At 44.2% G+C, this 18,546-nt stretch overlaps 9 protein-coding genes across 16 annotated transcripts in view; 2 read left to right on the plus strand and 7 right to left on the minus strand.

Annotated features, from left to right (window-relative positions):
- The window catches only part of LOC110177333 (uncharacterized), a 47,050-nt gene that overhangs the window by 7,180 nt on the left and 21,324 nt on the right, over positions 1-18,546 (plus strand). For all 6 annotated transcript variants that reach the window (XM_086837006.1, XM_086837004.1, XM_086837009.1 and 3 more), the window contains exon 2: positions 12,027-12,144. The gene's annotated coding sequence lies outside the window, so the exon portion shown is untranslated. The remainder of the gene's footprint in view (positions 1-12,026; positions 12,145-18,546) is intronic.
- Usp12-46 (Ubiquitin-specific protease 12/46) overlaps positions 1-18,546 on the plus strand; it is a 28,346-nt gene that overhangs the window by 7,143 nt on the left and 2,657 nt on the right. For both annotated transcript variants that reach the window (XM_086837012.1, XM_086837013.1), the window contains exon 2: positions 12,027-12,144. The gene's annotated coding sequence lies outside the window, so the exon portion shown is untranslated. The remainder of the gene's footprint in view (positions 1-12,026; positions 12,145-18,546) is intronic.
- On the minus strand, positions 664-3,702 carry LOC110177443 (endothelin-converting enzyme homolog). The gene has a single exon (XM_020944176.2). It carries the CDS (start codon positions 3,700-3,702, stop codon positions 1,561-1,563), a length of 2,142 nt encoding a protein of 713 aa, XP_020799835.2. The 3' UTR covers positions 664-1,560.
- Positions 3,959-6,222, minus strand: LOC110177334 (neprilysin-4). The gene has a single exon (XM_020944020.2). It carries the CDS (start codon positions 6,220-6,222, stop codon positions 3,994-3,996), a length of 2,229 nt encoding a protein of 742 aa, XP_020799679.2. The 3' UTR covers positions 3,959-3,993.
- On the minus strand, positions 6,458-9,425 carry Nepl14 (Neprilysin-like 14). Its single transcript, XM_020944021.2, has 2 exons — positions 9,334-9,425; positions 6,458-9,014 (listed from the first exon to the last, which is right to left on the minus strand). Exon 2 carries the CDS (start codon positions 8,952-8,954, stop codon positions 6,651-6,653), a length of 2,304 nt encoding a protein of 767 aa, XP_020799680.2. The 5' UTR covers positions 8,955-9,014; positions 9,334-9,425; the 3' UTR covers positions 6,458-6,650.
- Nepl15 (Neprilysin-like 15) lies at positions 9,375-11,957 on the minus strand. Its single transcript, XM_020944022.2, has one exon. It carries the CDS (start codon positions 11,697-11,699, stop codon positions 9,459-9,461), a length of 2,241 nt encoding a protein of 746 aa, XP_020799681.2. The 5' UTR covers positions 11,700-11,957; the 3' UTR covers positions 9,375-9,458.
- On the minus strand, positions 12,475-13,155 carry LOC110177341 (uncharacterized). Its single transcript, XM_020944029.2, has 3 exons — positions 13,117-13,155; positions 12,955-13,031; positions 12,475-12,892 (listed from the first exon to the last, which is right to left on the minus strand). Exons 1-3 carry the CDS (start codon positions 13,132-13,134, stop codon positions 12,625-12,627), a joined length of 363 nt encoding a protein of 120 aa, XP_020799688.2. The 5' UTR covers positions 13,135-13,155; the 3' UTR covers positions 12,475-12,624.
- LOC110177340 (uncharacterized) lies at positions 13,651-15,007 on the minus strand. Of its 2 annotated transcripts, none has more exons than XM_020944028.2 (3): positions 14,880-15,007; positions 14,200-14,825; positions 13,651-14,123 (listed from the first exon to the last, which is right to left on the minus strand). In XM_020944028.2, the coding sequence occupies exons 2-3, from the start codon at positions 14,209-14,211 to the stop codon at positions 13,707-13,709; spliced, it is 429 nt and encodes a 142-aa protein (XP_020799687.2). In that variant the 5' UTR covers positions 14,212-14,825; positions 14,880-15,007; the 3' UTR covers positions 13,651-13,706. The 2 variants fall into 2 exon arrangements, with proteins under 2 accessions (XP_020799687.2, XP_086693140.1); XM_086837014.1 differs by having other exon boundaries at positions 14,200-14,806; positions 14,880-14,967.
- On the minus strand, positions 15,699-16,441 carry LOC110177339 (uncharacterized). Its single transcript, XM_020944025.2, has 2 exons — positions 16,313-16,441; positions 15,699-16,241 (listed from the first exon to the last, which is right to left on the minus strand). Exons 1-2 carry the CDS (start codon positions 16,322-16,324, stop codon positions 15,792-15,794), a joined length of 462 nt encoding a protein of 153 aa, XP_020799684.2. The 5' UTR covers positions 16,325-16,441; the 3' UTR covers positions 15,699-15,791.

Below are 18,546 nucleotides of genomic sequence, written 5' to 3' on the forward strand. Positions count from 1 at the left end.
TTTCTCAAATTTATAGCCTCTAAGGGGAGAGGAGATGTGCATATGATGATATGGTGGAAATATATGTTGCATAACTAATGCAAGCATATATGCATATGAGACTTCACAATCTCCGCCATTGTGTCTGTAGATAAAGCTTCATTAAGCCTCTTTCAGAGCTGCATAACCGGACTTGTAAGAGGTAAAAGGATCCAATAGGGAGACACACCTTGTATGGAATCCGCTTATAGGCGTAGGTGTTTCTATTATGTTCTGCTTAAATGCGATTCTGGGTAGGGAATATCTACAGTCCCTTTGATTGCCATATGCAAAGCCCCTTTGCATCGTTATTTTTTATGGATTATCTGTTAATTATTGCTTATTGGCTTTCCCAAAAGCTTCCGTTTCATGCAGTTTCTTTCTCTTTTCACTGATTAGCTACCAACAAACGGCGCCGACGACGCCAATTTGATGGCTCTCGTCTCGACAATGTCTGATAATTGTGGGGGAAGCGAGATACTTAAAGGTGCCGCGGGAGTCGGAGTGGCTGAAGACATTTGCCTGGAATTCCGCGTCACTTTATGACCGTTGTGCGAACATTTTTCCCCCATTTGTTTTGCGGCGACCATAATGATATACCCGAGGCCATGGCATCTTTTTCCTACGAATGTGAATTGAAAATTACTTTGCTGGGGAGCTCTTTTATTAGGTTTTTGTTTTCTCTTTTTTTCCATTATGTGTTTTTTTTTGTCTTTTAAGCGATTACACACTTAACTTCCAACATTATTTAAAGCTATAGTGTTGTTTTTACCAGTCCCATGACGCATTGATTCGCCAAATTGTATGCCATTTTCGCAGAACAGTAATTGATGATACGCTCCAAGAGCTTATAGAATATTATGCACTGGCCATCGTGCACTTCCGTTCCATTTGAAATCAGTGAGATTCCTAACTGCCATATCCAGCAAATAGAATGCACTCAAAAAAGTGGCTCTGCAAACTTAAATCTCAAGAGAAAATTTGATTATAGATCAGTAAAGGTTAATTGAGTTCTTTTTTACTTAATTGTTGTTTATTTTTTATTCATTTGAATATAGAATTTAAGTTTATTTTATAATTGTTGCTAATAATTTTCTTTAACTTTTTTTTCGTTGCAGGTAAGCTTAATGTTACACACAACGGAAATGCGTGAGTCCCGCATCCGCATCCCATATGGTCACGAGTAATCGATTGACAGTTCAAGGTCGAGAGATCTGCCCACATGCCATGGTTGGGTATTAATGAGCGGGCATATCTCTTAATGAATATGAATGCTTGGAACGAGGGCTGCGTGCTCGAGTGCCTAAAACCCAGCCCAAGCTGGAGACACGTCGAGCTGTGTTCAAGAGTTTCGATATTTAAAGAAATCTGTGCTTGCAGTTTAAGAAATCGATCTGCAGCCTGAATTCTCCCAGAGATTCAGAAACATTCCAAAGTTAACTGGCCAAAGTAAGAAACTGGAAATGCTGAAGCTTTCTACACGCCAATCAATGACTCCTTCTTGACTTACTTTCCAATATTTTTATTTATGTCGCATGGTCATCAGTAAACCAAACACTTATCCCCATTGTTCATCGGTGCGCCCAGAGCACAGCCAAATTCCCGCCCAAACTCCACGGAGTTGCTCAGTGGTCCATTCACGTTCCATCTCTCTGGAGTGTGCTGCATCAGAGGCATCGAGTCCAGTATGGCTTCCTGGTTGTCCTTCGCCCAGCACTGGGACTGAGCAAAGTAGATGAAGAAGAGCTGGGTGTTGCTGAAATTCAGCTGGGGAAGAGTTTCCTTCTCTAAGAGTGGACCCAGCCTGTAGTCTTGCTGCTCCAGCCACTCCAAATAGGCCTTGAAAGCAATGTTGAGACCACTACTCTCGGCTATAATCTCCCTTAGCCTTGTGACGCTTCGGAACTCTCCTGGTTCATTGTACAGGTAGTTACTATACTGAGCTCGATGGCATTCGCTTACATTTCGATATCCATCCATGGTTAGCTCATTCCACTGGTTCCATCCGTTGTCGACGAAAGCCTGGACCAAGGAACTGGCCAATCTCTGACCCAACAAGGCGTATTTGAGTGCCTTGGGATAGTGGTAGTAGTAGTAAGGGCACTGAAGCAAGCCCCAACCAACTAGAACTGCCTGCTTGTGGAGAGCCAATGAAGTACGTACTTCAAAGGCGTCCAGAAGATAATTCAAATCCTGGTCATTATCACTTTCCCTTAATTTTTCAAACTGCTGGTCAGAACGATATTTAAGAACAGTCTCTAAGCGGCTCCAATAGTCCTGTCGTTTGTAGAACTGCAAGTCGGAGAGATCTAAATTCTTGTAATCCGGAAGTAGGAATCGATACTGAGAGAGTCTGGACCTGGCCGCCCTTCGATCCCTCTCATCCAGCCACTCTGCATGCATTTGCTGCTCAAAGGCTTTGATTATATCACTAAAAATTGCATCTAAGTCGTGTTTGGCATTGTCTCGTTGCACATGGCGCTGGAACATCTCACCCAGAACATGGGGAAAGAGTTGCTGGATCACCTGAACGCACTGGCGAGGGCGCTGTGAAGGCGGTTCTTCCGTAGGCTGATTGAGCTCGTTGAGTGCTACGTAGATTATGTACCAACTAAGAGTTATGTGGTTGTTGGACTTTACAGTTCTTATAAGGTGTTTTATATACTCTGATGATCTCAGGTATACTGCGCCAAGATATTGGTTCTCTAAGATAATCTCCACAAATAATTTAAAGTCCAATAGATTACCCATTTCATTGGTGAGTTCAGCGAGAGTCATTCCATTTTTCCGGCGATTTAATTGTATCTGAGCAGTTCGAGACCAAGACCCATAAAGAGGAAGTGCTCTTGGTGATTCATCCATGGGCTCTTGAATATCTTCCACTCGCATTCCCTTGCAGAGTTCAAATTCAAATCGTACAATATCTCCCCCAAAACGGAACGCTTCCCCAGCGTCCATGGCAAACCAATTCTGCATGTTTTCCGCCACCTGTTCTTGCACCTGCTCATAGATCTCTTCCTTCACCCGATCTCCGTGAGTGACAAAAGCATTACAATGCTCCACCGGAATAATGGTGAGCTTGGGCTCCCCAAAGAATATGCTGTTTCCCTGCTGGCTCTGATCGATTTCCAGTCCTAGAAGAATGTCCAATCCGTATTTTCTCCTCAATTCGGCCAGAGTTTGTAGCCACTGGCGGTTATGTTGCCAATTGGAGCTCTCAACATTTCGCAATCCTCCATTATCCTGGAGAATCTTCATGAGGAAGCGGCTTCGTTCAGATGCATTCCCCTCCACGGCCACACAGGATTCGTAGAAGGCTCGAACTTTCCTCACATTCGACAAACTTTGCCCACTGTAGCCGTTTGGATGATGCTGCGGTGGTAGCGGTTCCGTAAGAAGCTGTTGCAACTGCTCCAAGATTCGGTTCTCCATCAGTTCCTGGGCGGAGTATAAGCTGTGATAGGCACCCCAATTGCCGCAGGCAAACTCGAAGAAATCCGTGCAGGGATCTGCGCTCAGGTTCATGTATTTTTGCATATCCGAGGACATTTGTTGGCGCACTATTAGCTCCTCTCGATAACCCGGTTTGCTTCTCGGGCGTACTCCAGTCACAACGAAAAGCTGAATGCCATTCAATAGCAACGTTAGAAGCGCACTCCAGTCAGCGCTTCTCGAAGATCTCATCTTGGCGTTGAAAAGTAGACTAAAATGCGCAGCTCCTGCGTTTGATAATAAACAGATCGGGCTTACACCTGAGAGAATCGCGTCCAGTGTGCTCTCAACACATCCGGCTTATCACCGAAGCTCGGAAATTCAAGGGAGAAGTAAACAATCTTGGCCTCAGTTTCCTAGAACTTGGCATTGAGCGATAAGTTCAGTTGAAATAGATTTTCAACCAAACTAATCGTTTTCCACCAATAATAATAATTCAATAGCTATCTATAGTTTTATCTATTTTATTTTCTAGTTTATTCATCAGTAAACCAAACATTTATCCCCGCTGTTCATAGGCGTGCCCAGTGCACAGCCAAATTCCCGCCCAAACTCCACGAAGTTACTCAGTGGTCCATTCACGTTCCATCTCTCCGGTGTGTGCTGCATCAGAGGCATCGAGTCCAGTATGGCTTCCTGGTTGTCCTTCGCCCAGCAACGTGTCTGAGCAAAGTAGAGGAAAAACAGCTGAGTGTTGCTAAAGTTTAGCTGGGGAAGAGTTTCCTTTTGGAGAAGAGGACCCAGCCGGTAGTCCTGCTGCTCCAGCCATTCCAAATAGGCCTTGAAAGCTATATTCAGACCACTGTCCTCGGCTATGATTTCCCTTAGCCTCGTGACATTCCGAAACTCTCCTGGTTCATTATACAAATAGCTACTGTACTGAGCTCGCTGGCATTCACTGACATTTCGATATCCCGCCATGGTTAGCTCATTCCACTGGGAGGTGGCTTGTGGGTGACGGTTCCATCCCTCATCGTCGAAAGCTTGGACCAAGGCGCTGGCCAATCTCTGACCCAACAAGGCGTATTTAAGGGCTTTGGGATAGTAATAGCTATAGTACGGCGGCTGGAGGAGACCCCATCCAACTAGAACTGCCTGCTGGCGAGGAGCCAAAGCTGTTCGCACTTCGAAGGCATCCAGAATGCTATGCAAGTCCTGCCCAAAATCATTACCGTTCAAACTTTCAAACTGCCGCTTGGAGCGATATTTTAGCACAATCTCCAAGCGACGCCAGTAGTCGTCCTGCTTCTGGAACTGCAAGTCAGAGAGGTCCAAACTCTGGTAATCCGGAAGCAGAACGCGATACTGAGATAGTCTGGTTCTGACCGCTCTTCGATCGTTCTCGTCCAACCATTCCACACGCATCTGCTGTTCGAGCGCTTTGATGACATCGCGAAAAACTGCATCCAGGTCGTGTTTGGCATTGTCACGCTGCACATGGCGCTGGAACATCTCGCCCAGAACCTGGGGAAAGAGTCGTTGTGTGATTTGGACGCACTGGCGAGCACGCTGCGAAGGAGGTTCTTCCGGAGGCTGATTAAGTTCGTTGAGCGCTACGTAGATAATGTAACCACCAACTGTCAATCGGTTGTTAACCTTCACTGTTTGTATCAAATGCTTTATGTATTCCGGGGAACGCAGATAAACAGAATTCGAATATGGATTCTCTAGGACTAACTCCACAAACATTCTAAAGTCCAAGATATTGCCCATTTCATTGGTCAGTTCGTTAAGATTCATTCCTCCCCTCTGGCGGTGCAATCGATCCTGACCTGTTCGTGATCGAACTCCGAACATAGGACCGTTGGGCGGTTGGGATTCCTCCTCGGGCATTTGAATATCCTGCTCCCTCATTCGCTTGCAGAGTTCAAATTCAAAGCGCACAATGTCTCCGGCAAAGCGGGATGCCTCTCCCGTGTCCACGCCAAACCAATTTCGTAGATTCTCAGCCACCTGCTGTTGAATCCGCTCGTAGACTTTGTCCTTCACTTGGGCACCCTTGGTGGCCACCGCATTGCAGTGCTCCTCGGGAATTATGGTGAACTTGGGCTCTCCAAAGTATATGCTATTCCCCTGCATGTTCTGCAGGTTCAGATCGATTTCCAATCCCAGAAGAATATCCAAGCCGTATCTCCTCTTTATATCGGCCAGAGTTTGAACCCAATGGCGATTGTGCTGCCAGTTGGAGTTTGGAACGTTGCGGAGTCCGCCATTGTCCTTAAGGATCTTGGTGAGGAACCGGCGTCTTTCGCCAGCATTTGCCTCCACGGCCACACAGGATTCGTAGAATGTTCGAGCTTTCCTCACATTCGCCATACTGGGTTCGCTGTAGCTGTTTGGATGACGCTGCGGCGGCAGTGGTTGTGTGAGCAGCTGCTGCAACTGGTCCGTGATCTTGGTTTCCATGACTTGCTGGGCGGTGTACAACTCCCCCAGCCGTAGTTGCCGCCTGTGGTAGTCTGCCCAGTGACCGCAGGCGTACTCAAAGAAGTCCGTACAGGGATCAGCGCTCAGGTTCATGTACTTCTTCATGTCCGAGGCCATCAATTGGCGCGTCATGTGCTCCTCCCGAGAATCCGGCTTGACTCCGCCCTGCATCTGCATTCGAGTCATACTGTTTATGTTATTGTTATTGTACCGTCCTCCAGTCGCGACGGAAAGGAATAGCCACTGGAGGAGCACGCTCAACCAAGCGCTTCTGGTAGCTCCCATCTTGGCGTTGAAAACTCGACTGAGCGGCGGTGTTTCGAGGCTTGATAAGCGACGAATCGGAAGCTGCCACTGGCTGGGACTTGAACTTGCGAGAATTGGGTCAAGTTCGCTCTCAGTCCCTGGAGGTTATCGCACCCAGGCAGGCTTTGAAATCCGCGAGAGAAGTAAACAAACCTGGCCTCACGAGCCGAGAACTTGGCATTGATATGAAATCAACACCAGTCGCTTGGTGACAAGGTTTTCCTTCTTTCAACGAATGTTGTAATCCCCTCATCCAACAATCAAGGGGGTATAGTCTATCCCAGAAATAGAATCATTTCCTAATATACTAGCCAAAAGCTTCTAGAGATTTCTATCCTATGAAACACTTTAAGTAAATTATAAGTTATCAGTTGTAGTATTTATTTGTGAAAATATTTATATCCTTCTTAGTATATACTGCACTTGGTGACGGGATTCATGGGCGAACCAATGGGACACCGAAAATCTCTAGCAAACTCCGCTGAATTGCGTAAAGGTCCATTCACTCGGAGCCGTGTCCAAGTGTGATTCTGTCGCGCACTGTAAAGCCATCCTCCGGTTCCCGTCTGGTCGTCTTTCGGACGAAACTCTTCCAGGTCGCAATGCTGCTGGGCATAGGCCACAAAGAAGAGGGCGGTATTTGTGTAATCCACTCCTGGTAGCGTCTCATTGAGTAGCATATCCAAGTCATTGTTGGGTTCCTGAAATCCGAGCCAGATGAGATAGGCCTGGAAGGCAACGTTCAAGGCTGCACTGTCCTTGATCAGCTGCCGGGTGGCAGTCAAGTTAGCCTTCAGATAGTGTTCCACCTGTCGGCTGAAGCAATCGCTTCGGAGATGGTATTTCCAGGCGGTTTCGCCATCCCAATTATCGCGCTCGAGCAGCCCCACCGACCAGTGGAGATCATCGAAAGCTGTAACCAACTCCTGGGCCAGCTTCAAGCCCAAGGTGGCATACCGGAATGGGTGACCATAGTGATGGTTGTAGGCTGGCGGCTGGAGCAGGGCTAGTCCCATGTCCAAGCGTCTCTGCAGCGGTCGGAGGCGAACTCTGGCTTCAAAAGCCTCCACGGGATCGTGGGGTTTGAGCGGGAATTCCTCAAAGAGTTGGTTCATTCGCTGGGACTGAACCGCTTCCAACAGCTGACGCAGATTGCTCCAATAGTTGGCACGTTCCAGTTGCAGCTTGAGGGCAGGAGGACGTTCATAGCTGGGCAGCTGCAACTTTAGATCCTGCAGCTTTCTCTGGGCCACCCGTCGGCTGACATCCTCTAACCATTCTGCACTTAGACTTTTCCTCAGAGACATTTGAAGTATCTCAAAGAGTCTGTCCAGGTCTTTCCTCGAATCATCTGCGCCAAACTGTCGGGCATACAGTTCTCCCAAGGCACTGGGCATCAAGTCCTTGATGCGCTCCAAACACAGTCCTTTTCTTAACTGCGGTCGTTCGTCTATGGGAAAATTCAGAGCAGAGATCGCTCGGTACATGATGTAATTGGCCACCAGACTCATATTGTGAGAAGCCACTGTACGCTTTAGCTGGCGATAGTATTCCGGAGCAGCCATGAAGACGGGCTTAAAGATCACCTGATCATAGCTGGCGGTCACATAGGATTCCAGGTTTAAATCAAACATCTGGCCAAGCTCGGACAATGTCTTGCGGGTGTAGTTCGCTCTGTACAGTTGCTCCTCGGCATCCCAGGGATTCAAGGAGCCGCCGTTCATGCTGCCGCAAAGTTCGTGCTCGAAGGTGAGAATGTCTGCAGCCAGGCGGGCGGATTCCTCATTGCCCAAGGCCAGCCAGGTCTTCAGTTCACGAGCCACTCGATGCTCCAAAGGTGCATAAATTGCATCCCTTATATCCGAGCGATTTTGGATGCACATTTCCCGTGGAATCACCGTGCTGGGTTCACTCAAATACAGGCTGTTCTCGAAGACGCTTTCATAGTTATAGCCCACCCGAAGTCCGATTAAGATATCCATTCCGTAGCGGCGTCGGAGTCCACCGAGAACCCTTAGCCAATCGTAGTCGTGGTGGTGCACCGCCCACTGGGAGCCGGGAACCGCTGGGAAGCCTCCATTTTGGTTGATAAACTCGCTGAGGAACTGCTGCTGCTGCTGGCTCTGCTCAGCCTGAGCTGTGAGGCAGGACTTGTAGAACTCCTTGGCCTGTCGTACTAAGGGACTGTCCTCTCGCACCACACTCTCCTGGATGAGCAAGAGCAGTTCCCTGTCTATTTGCTGAGTGTGATGCTCCTGTGGTGTGGATGTCGATCGCCAATTACCACAGGCATAGGCATAAAAGTCCACACAGGGATCAATACTATTGTTCACATAGCTGCGCATCTCCAGACCTTTGGTTCGTCTCACCGTCTTCTCTGTTTGGTAGATGCGCTGAAAAGCCGGTGCATCCTCCCCAGAAACTATGTTAATCTGCTGCAGAAGCGCCAGCCAGAGCAGTCCCAGCCACAGGAGCAGTCTCTTCCTAGGCGTGTCCGACATGCTGTCGGAGCTCGGTGAAGCTATCGACTGCCTTCCGCACACGTAGTGACAATCTGGCGCACGGTTTGAAGGCAGCTCACACGTAGAGAGAGAGGCATTGATATGGTCGGGGTCAGTTGGGGTTATCGAATGGAAAGAGCTTGGGGTGTAGAGAGTGAATCGTTGAATTGGAACCCTTGTAAATATTACATACACTCTTGTTTGAGTCATAATTCATTGAAAAGTGCTTACGCAATAGGTTCCTTGGGGCTACGCCTTCTGGGAGAACCTCTTAAACATATTTTCAAAAGATAAGTTGTCAATATAAAAACAGAGAGAGAAAGAGAGGAATTATTCCAATTACTAAAACAGTTTGTTTTTGTTATTAAGAGACGATGACAAGGTAAATGCCAAAGGAATGATTGCATTAATATATCAAGATTATCATATATGGGAATGAAACTATTCAAAATTAACTTTCTAGGAACCTTCATGAATGCCTATGCAATAAACCTTCTATATTATTGATAAATTAATAAACGTGTTAATATCTTCCTAATTAATAAACATTTCTGGGAAAGTAATGGTATATATTCGGAAAGATCTTAACCTTATGAATAATCCCAGATGATAAATTACAACCCAAGGCAATGAATGACAAGTGCAGTAAAACCTTTTATTAGATACTCTGGTGAAATACATATAGTGTGAAGCATGGAGGGCATCGGACTCCTCTCAGTAGAGGGTGCACTTGAAGCGGGCATTAAGCTTGTCCTCGCGGGAGCAGCCATAGGCGTTGGCAAACTGCTGGGAGTTGGAAAGCGCGGTATTGATGCGCAGCTGCTCCGGCAGCTCATCGAATCGCTCCACAGTCTCCGGATAATCGGAACAGTACAGCTGAGCATAGCCCAGGTAGAATAGCTGATTGTGGTTGCGTTCCAAGAGCGGCAGCTGCTCTCGTTGATAAATAACCGGAGTCTCGGCCGCGTTCTTCAGCCACTGCTGATAGGCACGATAGGCGATATCCAGAGCTCCGTTGTCGGCCACAACCCGACGGAGCAGATCCTTGTCCTGCACCGGTTTCTCCTTAAACTGGACAAAGATGGCGTACTGCTCCTGGAAGCACTGTGAGCGTCGCGAGTACGAACTCTCCGAGGTCCCATCCCACCAATTGTTCTGGTAACCGTAGGCATCATATCGACGGCCAACGCCATCGAAACCGTGCAGCATCTGACGGGCCAGGAGGACGCCTAGAGTGGCATACTTCAGGGCATTCGGATAGGCGGGATCCCAGAAGAAACGTGCCTGCAAGAACGTAATCGGCACCTGAATGCGGTTCTTCTGCAGCTCGTAGTGCGGCAGCTTGTACACCTCGTCCTCGGCCACCGGCTCCTCTACTAGCTTGGCCAGTCCACGTCTTGTCTGCCACTGGAGAACTTCAACCAGGTTCGGATAGAAACGATCCGCGTGCAGGTTGAGTCTGTGCACCTGTCGGATCAGTTTGCTGTCGTCGTGAGTGCGGAATTGTAGCTTCAGAGCCTCCAGCTTGCTGATGGCCTTCTGCCGGGTCTCCAAAGTGAGCCAATGCAGCTTCTCGGAGGCCTGCAGATCCTCCCGGAACACGCGCTTAATGTCCGACCATGTGGACTGCAGTTCGTTGATCATTTGCATGTGATTGTAGTTGCGATGAAACAGGCTCTCCAGCTGCTGGGGGAAGTACCGCTGTGCCAGCTGGACACACCAGATATCCGGATGCTGTGCTTGTGGTACACGAGCACCGTCCATTGCTTCCAGGGCCTTCCACATGGTGTAGTTGGCCAACTGCAGCTTAGGTGTCGATCGGATCACATCCACCAAGTTGGATAGATAGTCCTCCGGCGTCTCGTACAAGTCCATGTACAGGTTGTCATTGAAGATCAGTTGCAGGTAGCGAGTCACATCCACATAGCTGCCGTAGGCAGCCTTCATTTCATTAGCCGTCCTCTGGCGAGTAGTTTGCTCCAGCGTAAGGGCGGGGTTGTGGGGCAGACCCTTGGCCAGTTGCTGCTCGACATGCAGCACCTGCGAGGCCACCTCATCCAGCCAGCGAGTGGATTGCTCGGGAAAGTAGAGCTTTAGCTTATTCACAATCGATCGTTCGTACATTTCCCGAGTGCCCTCGAAGTGATCGTGCAAGTAGAGACGTCGAGCCATGGGAAATTTGGGAGCTCCTATCTTCAGGCGGTGCATCTTCTCCTCCTTGTAGTCCAGGATCACCTCCAGGCCAATGAAGATGTCCACGCCCAACTTGCGCTTGAGATTGGCCACCACCTGCAGCCAGTCGTACTCGTATTGATACCAGGAGGGAACCCTAATTTCTGGCCAGCCTCCTCTGAAATCCGCCACCTGGAACAGGGTCGTCAATGCGGATCGCGTGTCATTAGCCTGACGGCGGCACGAGCCAAAGAAGTTCTTCAACTGACGATCGGCACTATTCTCGGCTCCCCGCGTGGCGCTCTTCAACATATCGGCACTCTTGCGGATGTATAGCTCCTGGAGCTCCTCCAGGTAGTTGGTCCGCTGCTTAGCGACACGAGCCGGGTGAAGGCGTGGCCAATTGCCGCAGGCAAAGTTGTAGAAATTACGGCAGGGCTCCTCCTCATTCTCACCCATGTAGGCCTTGATGTGCGCCGCCTTGGCCAGGCGCAGGATATCGATGGTGTAGTTGGTGGCCACAGGATTCAGGACGGCGGCATCGGACAGGCCGATGGCAAGCAAGAGGACTCCCAGCAGGAGTCTCAGCGATTGGCGTGCCATAACTATACGCGGATATAGCGATTCAGTGTGAATGTGCTTTTGTGTGATTCGAATGATTGCCGAAACGAAACTGAGCGAGAATCGAGAGATGCGTCGATTTTTGACTTGAACCGAAGGCTTATCGTCATCGCCAGAACCGCCAGCGCCACCGCCACCGCTTGATTGGTTAATTAGTCCCATTAACCGATGCAGTGTATTTGCTCAGGCCTCTCAATTACGCGACTGACCTAAAATTCTAATTCCAGTGCTCATTTTCATCTCGCTCTCTCGCACTTGACCCTCAAGGTAGCCGCTCTCAGTTCCCACTCTTTCGCATATATGTGTAGTTAATGAGCAAATGACTTTTCCGGGCCCAAGGTTGGGGATCTCACCGCTTCCCACTCATCGTCATCCTGTAGTGGAAAGAACACTCTTTAATTATAATTTGTGTTTTTGTTATTTCCCTTGCTTAATTTGTTTATGCCTCGGCTCTAATTATTTCCCCTTGTATTCTAACTCTCGTTACAGATTAATATTTTCCTCAGGCTAGATTTCTAAAACATTTTTACCACAGAAATTGACTAGAAATTGCCAGCCAGCAATCATCAGCAACCAGACAACGGCCATCAAGGAAACTTCACACACGGTAAGGAAATATATTTTCTATAAATATTCCAACAGTTGCGGTCATATTTCGTAATTATTCTTCTTTAATTGGAATAAGGGTATGCCTGAATTTATATTAAACTTACAATCACTCAAAAAGCTAGTAATTATCGATCTAAAAGTCCACTAAAATCCTATTTTGACCGCAACTACATTATAGTATATCTAACATATAAATTATTTCTGCACTCGTAAATTAAATTGGTTCGGAGACGTTTTAGGCACAAAGCCAAAAACAGTGAGAGCCATAACTTAGTTTCCTTCACGGCCCTGTCATCTGACTGGAATCCATTAAGTTTCCGCCACAAACTTGCTTTTCAAAGTTTCCGTTTATTGTTTGCTTGGGGGGAGGGTGAAACTTGACACTTTCTGCCTGCACTGAGACATTGAGTTCTAATAAATAATGCAGTATTTGCTACAGCTACTTCTTAGTCTCTAGGGGAATACTTGGTGAATCGCCTTAACCGACGGTGGACTTAAGGGTTTGCCCATTGAGACGTGGGCCACCTTCGAGGGGCTCCAGGGTGAAGTTGTACTTGACATGGTAGCCGCTATTATCCGCCAAATAGGTGGCCGTTTCCATATACACATAGCTGATATTATTGGAGGGCAGGACCACAGAGGAGGTGCGTTTCCCAGTGACGATCAGTTCGGGTTCTGCACGTGAATCCTCCGAGGGGTCCTGGAGCACACCCTTCTCCTCTCGCTCGCCGGAGCTCTCGCGAATGCTGTGTTTGATTACGGAAAGTCATTAAAATATATTCGAACACGAATCAAATTAAACACTCACTGAAATTCATAGAGCACATGGGTGGCCGCACGGTTCCGGTGGATAAACAATACAAGGAATACAAACACCCACAGGCACTGAAAATATATATATTTCACAATTTATTTGTTTACTTTGATGGGTTTCCCAGGCACCTGCCAGGCACCTGTCTGCCCGACTCACCTTAGTGGCTCTGATCATTCTAGTTCAAGTTGTTGCAAAGCACTGAATGAATGAAATCCCAGATGCGATTACGATACGTATTTATAGTGGCTATAGATGCCGTGTTCTTGCAATTGTATGAAGTGCAATATCCATTACCATGGAACAAGTTAGACCGGTCGGTAGCATTGCAACTGAGAGTTTTCGATCGGGTGATTCCGCACTACTTATTCTTTGGATAGATCTCGAGAGAGGGAGAGATCTTTATGATAGCTCAGAATTTTCTGACAGCCTGTGTCAGCAAACGCCCCAAAACGGGTTTAATCCATTCGAGCCGTGACTGTTTCCATCGGTATTGGGCTTTATTATTGACTGGATTTAATAATTGCCCCCACAACGATGCTGATTGGCAGTAATTGCCCCGATCTGACAGCTTATAGTCTTTGAGGGGGTTCTGTGTCATCAAAGCCTTGAGGGAAAAACTTCGGGGGAAATGCGGGAAATCTATATGTCTTCGGGGTAATACCTGGCTGAGTGTGATGGAAAAATTGAAAATGCTCTACTTTAATTTATTATAATAATTCGTAACAATTGTTAAATTTTTCTGAATCTCAACCCAATATAGTAAGAACTTTCAAAAGTTGTGCTGACAATCGAGTGCCGATTCCTAAGGGAAAAGGATCGCAATCATTTGAAGGAGGTTCCTGTCTATTGCCTAGACTTCTGCTGACTTGTGTTGTGGTCGTGGTGGATGTGGGTGCCAAAGTTGGTAAGGGTACAAAGCTTCCTCTTTCGGGATTATTCGTGGGTGCCAGAGTTGGTAAGGGTACAAAATCACTTCGCAATAGTTGAGCCTTCCTGGCACTCCTTATCAAAGTCCTGGGCTCCGTGGGATTGCACATATTCGGCTTTGGCGGTGACAAATGCTGCTCATTGTTGTCATCGGAGGACCTCAAGGGGTTTAAGAATCGCAGGTCTAGGCCAAAAGAGTTGACTACGGCTAGCCAGCCCAGAAGTAGAAACAGAATCTGTATATATGAGATATATAGAATTTAATTGGATTAATGGTGTTTACAATCCCATCCGGTTTAATAGAACACTCACACTCGGTTGCATTATTGCTGTGATACTGAAGCTTGAACTTGCTCTCGCAGTCTATTTTATATTGAACCCGGTTGGTAGTTATAAATTCATAAAGTTAACCATTCACATTTTAAGTTGTTAGTTGCCTTCTGAAACATACTTATTGGCGTATTTACAAAATCAATTACAGTATAATATAGATTATAGCTGCATGTTTAAAACGTAAGTATTTTTAATAGGTTTGCACTAAGTCGAGGTCCCAGTCCCTCAGGGTCCTCATCTTCAACTTTATCTTCATAGTCCTCAGTATCCAATGGGATGGGATCTTCTGTAAGGCCATTGGGAACTTTGAAGAATAATGTTTCATTGGAATTGGAATTGGTTAAGGTTGTATCCTTCGAAGAATTGGTTTTGAAATCATGAGCAGAAAAGATTTCTTCAAAAAGTTTAAAAGCTTCGGTTGTAATTGTACTATTAATTGGATGCTGCTCTGATCCTTGCTCTCTTTTAGATTGTGTTTCCATTTGAGGCGACGCTGAAGTTGTAGATAAGCTATTTACACGATCTGGAAGAGTTGCATCTTTGGCTTTAAAAGGCTGTCCAGAGGTGGTAACAATCCCCACCAACACTATAAGCAGGATTAAATTCTATATAATATATAATATGTTAAGTTAGTTCATCTTAAAGTTCCAAGTACTTACTATCGTTCTCATTTTAAGTTCGTTACTGATCGATATTCACTTGACATCTAACAGTTTTATATTGATTCCGATGCTAGTTATTAATTCATCAAGTTTCGCACTTAGTATAAAGCTATTAAAAATAAAACGGGTTCAGGCTGCTAAATACATTTTGATGTGTACTTTGAGGCATTTCGATAAAATCAGTGATAGTATTTTACAGTATTTTAAAGGTTATTATTGAATCTTATGGTCCCTTTTAAGTAAGCACTTTTAATAGGGTTGAACTACGCAATATAATTGGTGTTTTATCATCACATTGTTTTCCATCAAAATAAGAACAAAGTATTGGTTTATTTATATTATCTGTAGATCCTTCAGTGGATGGTGTTGCTTTCGTTGAATCTTGATCAGGAGATCGTTTCAGGACTCTTAAAAATGTAGAAGATGTTTCATTTGTATTTCCTATTTCCATTTTACTTCGATAGTTGTGTGTTATATTCACATTTTTAGCAAGTGATTGGTTAATAGAAACCAACATAAGGATTGGAAATATGTTCTATAAAGAAAGGTTAACTTGTGATTAATTTGGAATCCTTTTCTTTGGGTGAAAAAATATACTTAGGGCTCACTATCGTTTGCATTTTCACTTTGATACTGTTACTAGAACTAATATGCAGTGACTTTTATATGAAAATCATTTTAAGTTGTCAAATTTATGACAAATTTAATGAAATGGCGTGTGAAAATATCACGACCAGACGTTATAAAAACTAGTTTGAATCATTTAATAAAGTCTGGCATAAGTGTTGCGTGGAAAGTAAGTAAAATCCAGTCAAATTAATGTTTAGTATTTGTTATTTATTGTTGTATTTTAAACAACTTAACAATATCAATAAATACTAATAAATATTCTCTGGTTTAGATCAGTCATTATCGTGCAAGAATCTTTAGTAAATTTGCACTAAGCCTTGGTCCAAAATCAATTGGTCCACAATCCTCGTCCAAAATGTAATTACAATCGATTATGGTTGTTTGCTCTTCACCGGTTGGATTTGTTGGGATCTTGACATTATGAGTTTTCAAAGGATGAGTGGAAGATGATATTTGATTAACCTGTGTTGGTTTTCGCTTGAGAATAGCTAGCAATTTTTTAAGTCTATCCTTTGAATAGTCCTCCTCTGGATCGGTAATGATATTTAAATGAATATCCTTTGGCCTGTGCTTCCATGTGTCTTTGAACCATTGTTTAATGGTAAAAGCATCCTTCTTCAGGACTACATCGTGGGTTGAGCTGGTTGTGTTCTGTATATCCAATTTTACACCACTCAGACTCAGCTTCAATAGTACAATAATGCAGGCCAGGAGTATGCAAACTAACAACTGTAATGAGAAAAAACTGTCTTAACATCCTCCTCGGAGATTAAACTGATCGAAACATCATTGATACTTACAATCGCTTTCATGTTCAAGTTGCTTCTGTTATGAAATTCCAATTGCAAGTGAGTTTTATATCGACGTGGCGTTGCTCGTTATAAATGCATAAAATTACCCAGCTAGACAGTCAGTTTGTTAGCAACTCGGACGGGTTTTATATAGTGGGTCTAATGTCTTCTACTTTAAGTATGGGCGTTGCTTCAATTGGGAAAATCTATTTTAGTCTGAGATTAGGGTAATCTGTTCTATTTTTATGGCTGTGAATGCAATTTTCTCTCAGGGGGTTATGATTTTAAACCCCCCTTTTAAATAACCCCGTTTGCCAAGCTGATTCATTCCCAGAGGTTTTCAATTAAATATTCATTTAATTGATGCATATTTCTGCTATGATTATAATGATAAGTGCGACCAACCTTACTTCTTGGTAATTGACGCCCTCGGATGGCACGCGTCGTGACTCATGAAAGTAGTGGCTATGACTAGTGGCTTCAGCTAATACTCGTACTAAGCATTACAATTGACCTAGGCTGGCATTAAGTTAAACAAACAAAGCACGTTTTATATACTCTTAAAAGGGGTATTACACTGGGAGTTAGAAGTTTATAAAATATAATTATTGTTGGTCAAACGAAGAATGTCTATAGATAGTTGTTGAATATTTATAGAATCATCTGATATATGCAAATAAGATTTGTGTTATTTGTAAAGGTTTATTTTTGGTCCTAATTTCGTTACCATTTAGTTAACTTAATACCTTTTAAAATGGAGCCTACATTTGTTTCTATGATGTATCCCAAAATAAACATTCATTTACATACATTTCGAAATACTGAATCATTCATCAATTGCTTTGATTCCATTAAATTTTTAAAATGATTCCATTAGATAGATCGCTTTGTTGTCTTTTACAAAGATAAGTTTCATTATGCTTTCAAATCTTTGCTTTATTTATTTTGAGTTTAACTTCTTAAGAAATTGCTGATATTATATTAAAATAAATTAAATTGGGGTTCATCTATAATGATATCCTTGGACCAGACCTTCTAAAAGTTAGCTCATCTCAGCTTAATTATTTATGCAAGATTATTCTTTTTCACTCTCTTAATTTAGTTACATGTCGCTGAGTTTATCAATTAAAAATCATTTACTATAGTGAAAATTATTGATTGTTCCACACTGGATAATTACAGGGTTCCTCGAACATATTACCAACCTTATGTAAATAAACTAGTTTTATTATTCCCATCGAATATTACCACTAGATTTTGTGCTGTTCTGATTAAAGCTAGTTCATATTGGAAACGCAATAATATGCTTCATTTGAATATTTAGTAGGTCACCAAAGTTCCCTCATCTATAATATTGTGTTTTAATGGTTTTATAACCAGAAGGGTTTACCTTTTAAATACGTTTTCAAAATGATCTAAGAAATGGTCCTTATTATATGTGGGGGTTTTTGATTTATACTGCTCCATCTTTATGCAATCCAATTTGATGAATGGCTTAAATGGGAACTCTTTTCTCCGTATTCCCGTATTACAGTATTTATTAGATAACCGCAGTATTCCAGCATTATTGGAAAATAAATAAGTCGCACGAAGTTAATCGAGTATTCAATTAATTGATGTATTCAGGAATTCTAAGGAACTCGCTGCCTGATTACCATAGACAGTGGGTCAGTATTACAAAACCAATATGTGATCCACGTGTGTAGTTAGCCCCTAAGATAAAATTATATAAAATTATTAGAAAAAATCCCCTCGAAACTAGAGCAATAGTTTCAATAATAACATGCAATTGATTTTAGCTTGAATTTTGTTTATTATCGCAAATGCATAAATAGTAATAGTTTTTAGGGTAATGTAACAACAGCTTAAAGTGTATAGGAACAAGGTTTGTTATAACGAATATCAAACATTTTAAAACTTATGTCTTATTGGATATTCTTATTAAATTATAGGAGACTCTTAAGGGACACTTAAGCTAGAATCTTCAGCAACTTGGCTGACAGATTATTTACTGGTTCCGTATTTGATCCGTTGCCGGCATTGATATGATTAGACACAATTGAAAAGTGAATCTCCAACGCGGCTGATCCTTTAAACAGGCTGAAGGACTTCTTTCCGCGGTCTCTGACTCCTGTAGAGGTTTTTGCTTAGATGGTATCCAAACTTGGGAAGCTCGTGCTATTTGCTGCTGACACTGACTGGTTTTGAAGGTGTTGTGTTTAGATGTTTCTTCGGTTGTCTCT

The sequence above is a fragment of the Drosophila serrata genome, unplaced genomic scaffold (genome assembly GCF_035046125.1).
Source record: "Drosophila serrata isolate PLE 108 unplaced genomic scaffold, ASM3504612v1 contig_295, whole genome shotgun sequence".
Lineage (NCBI taxonomy): Eukaryota > Metazoa > Arthropoda > Insecta > Diptera > Drosophilidae > Drosophila > Drosophila serrata.

Bases quoted from the DNA above. Each gene is read 5' to 3' on its own strand.
- LOC110177443 (XM_020944176.2), bottom strand. From the start codon at position 3,702: ATGAGATCTTCGAGAAGCGCTGACTGGAGTGCGCTTCTAACGTTGCTA.
- LOC110177334 (XM_020944020.2), bottom strand. From the start codon at position 6,222: ATGGGAGCTACCAGAAGCGCTTGGTTGAGCGTGCTCCTCCAGTGGCTA.
- Nepl14 (XM_020944021.2), bottom strand. From the start codon at position 8,954: ATGACTCAAACAAGAGTGTATGTAATATTTACAAGGGTTCCAATTCAA.
- Nepl15 (XM_020944022.2), bottom strand. From the start codon at position 11,699: ATGGGACTAATTAACCAATCAAGCGGTGGCGGTGGCGCTGGCGGTTCT.
- LOC110177341 (XM_020944029.2), bottom strand. The intron at 12,893-12,954 runs GTGAGTGTTTAA...AATCAAACACAG, and splicing joins CATGTGCTCTATGAATTTCA to CATTCGCGAGAGCTCCGGCG.